This window comes from Portunus trituberculatus, chromosome 37 (genome assembly GCF_017591435.1).
Source record: "Portunus trituberculatus isolate SZX2019 chromosome 37, ASM1759143v1, whole genome shotgun sequence".
In the NCBI taxonomy this organism is placed as follows: Eukaryota; Metazoa; Arthropoda; class Malacostraca; order Decapoda; family Portunidae; genus Portunus; species Portunus trituberculatus.
In genome coordinates this window covers 26,426,982-26,429,481 of record NC_059291.1, presented here as the reverse complement: position 1 = coordinate 26,429,481, position 2,500 = coordinate 26,426,982, and the positions used below count along the sequence as shown (strand labels likewise).

The 2,500-nt window shown below is 37.1% G+C and overlaps 1 protein-coding gene across 3 annotated transcripts in view; it reads left to right on the top strand.

Moving 5' to 3' along the window:
- The window catches only part of LOC123514189 (probable G-protein coupled receptor 158), a 187,670-nt gene that overhangs the window by 172,356 nt on the left and 12,814 nt on the right, over positions 1-2,500 (top strand). For all 3 annotated transcript variants that reach the window (XM_045271843.1, XM_045271842.1, XM_045271844.1), the window contains exon 9: positions 1,110-1,372. In XM_045271843.1, the coding sequence (XP_045127778.1) occupies positions 1,110-1,372 (263 nt within the window). The remainder of the gene's footprint in view (positions 1-1,109; positions 1,373-2,500) is intronic.

Sequence of the window (2,500 nt, the reverse complement as noted above, 5' to 3'; positions counted from 1 at the left end):
ATATATATATATATATATATATATATATATATATATATATATATATATATATATATATATATATATATATATATATATATATATATATATATATATATATATATATATATATATATATATATATATATATATATATATATATATATATAGTATCTTACAGGAATAAGTCTTTTTGTGTTGTGTTGTGTGTGTGTGTGTGTGTGTGTGTGTGTGTGTGTGTGTGTGTGTGTGTGTGTGTGTGTGTGTGAGCATGTGCGTGCGTTCGTGCGTGCGTGTGTTTTTAGTTAATTGTATTTTTTACAGGCCTGAGTCACGCACGCTGTGTCTGCCTTCTAATACTGCTTGATTATCATTACATACTCCTATATACAACTGCGAGTATTTTACACACACACACACACACACACACACACACACACACACACACACACACGACTTATTGCAGTAAAAGTAGGAGGAAACAAAAGAAAAAAAAGAAAATAAGAATATTCCATCGATCTATTACTCTTCTAGGAAATGTGTGTGTGTGTGTGTGTGTGTGTGTGTGTGTGTGTGTGTGTGTGTGTGTGTGTGTGTGTGTGTGTGTGTGTGTGTGTGTGTGTGTGTGTGTGTGTGTGTGTGTGTGTGTGTGTGTGTGTGTATGTGTGTGTTTGTGTGTGTGTGTGTTCCCGCCCTACTGACCCCAAATTTTACAGGAAGGATCGGCGCTATATGATTTCAGTGTATTTGTGTCTTTAAATGGACCTTTCTTTTAATCTCAGAGGAGCTTATGTGTTTATGAATTACGTGAAGGCGTGTCTGCTGGTACTGTATATGTGTGTGTGTGCATGAATGCATAAAGTTTTGTTGTAATGGTTCTGTTTGTTGTGATGTGCTGTCTGTACCTTACCAGACTTTCAAATTTACTTGAAAAAAATATGATCTTATCTTGCTTTCTTTCTGTTACCTAAATGTACTTTCGTGTGTGTGTGTGTGTGTGTGTGTGTGTGTGTGTGTGTGTGTGTGTGTGTGTGCTTACCTTACAATAATTGTTTGTCTGTTTCACGGTATCGTATTAAATTCTCAAAATTTACTCGGAAGACCACAATCCTCCGTTCTTTCATCCACAGGCGAGCTGATTTTCGTCTGCTTCGGGCTGTACCTGGCGTGGCAGCTGCGGAAGGCGGCTGGGGACGGGGGGGAGGTTGGGGAGCTGTGTGAACGTCGCAGCCTCACCGCCGCCCTCCTGCTGGAGCTGCTCTCCTCCACCGTGCTCTATGTGGGCCGGCATGTGCTGCTCCTCCGCGCGCACCCCGACCACGCCTTCCTCGCTTACTTCGCCCGTTCCCACCTCACTGTTACTCTCTCCCTGCTGCTCATCCTCGTCCCCAAGGTTTGTTACTGCACGCTATTCTCTGTATTCAAGGGACGTGTTGCGGTGTCTCATGAACAGATCAATGGAATAGACTTAGTAGTCATGTTTGTTTGTTTTTTTTCGTTTTTTTTTTTTTATGTGAGGGGAAAGCTGGCGAAGATATAAAAAAAAAGCCCACTTTGATGCCAGTCCCCGGGCAGGGCCGAGAGAGTTAGCCGAAAGAATGATGATGATGGTGATGATGATAATGATAATGATAATAATAGTAATAATAATAATAATAATAATAATAATAATAATAATAATAATAATAATAATAATAATAATAATAATAATAATAATAATAATAATAATAATAATAAATCTACATTGACAATAATGATGACGATAATAATAATAATAATAATAATAATAATAATAATAATAATAATAATAATAATAATAATAGTAATAATAATAATAATAATGATATATTAAGGAGAAGAAGAAAAATAGTAATAATAATAATAATAATAATAATAATAATAATAATAATAATAATAATAATAATAATAATAATAATAATAATAATAATAATAATAATAATAATTATAATAAAAATAATTATAATAATGATAATAATAATAATAATAATAATAATAATAATAATAATAATAATAATAATAGTAATAATAACAACAATAAAACGACAGACAGAGCGACACACACACACACACACACACACACACACACACACACACACACACACACACACACACACACCCGGTAGCTCGGTGGTTAGAGCGCTGGCTTCACAAGCCAGAGGACCGGAGTTCGATTCCCCGGCCGGGTGGAGATATTTGGGTGTGTCTCCTTTCACGTGTAGCCCCTGTTCACCTAGCAGTGAGTAGGTACGGGATGGAAATCGAGGAGTTGTGACCTTGTTGTCCCGGTGTGTGGTGTGTGCCTGGTCTCAGGCCTATCCGAAGATCGGAAATAATGAGCTCTGAGCTCGTTCCGTAGGGTAACGTCTGGCTGTCTCGTCAGAGACTGCAGCAGATCAAACAGTGAACACACACACACACACACACACACACACACACACACACACACACACACACACACACACACACACACATACACACACACACACAAGGGATATAGAAA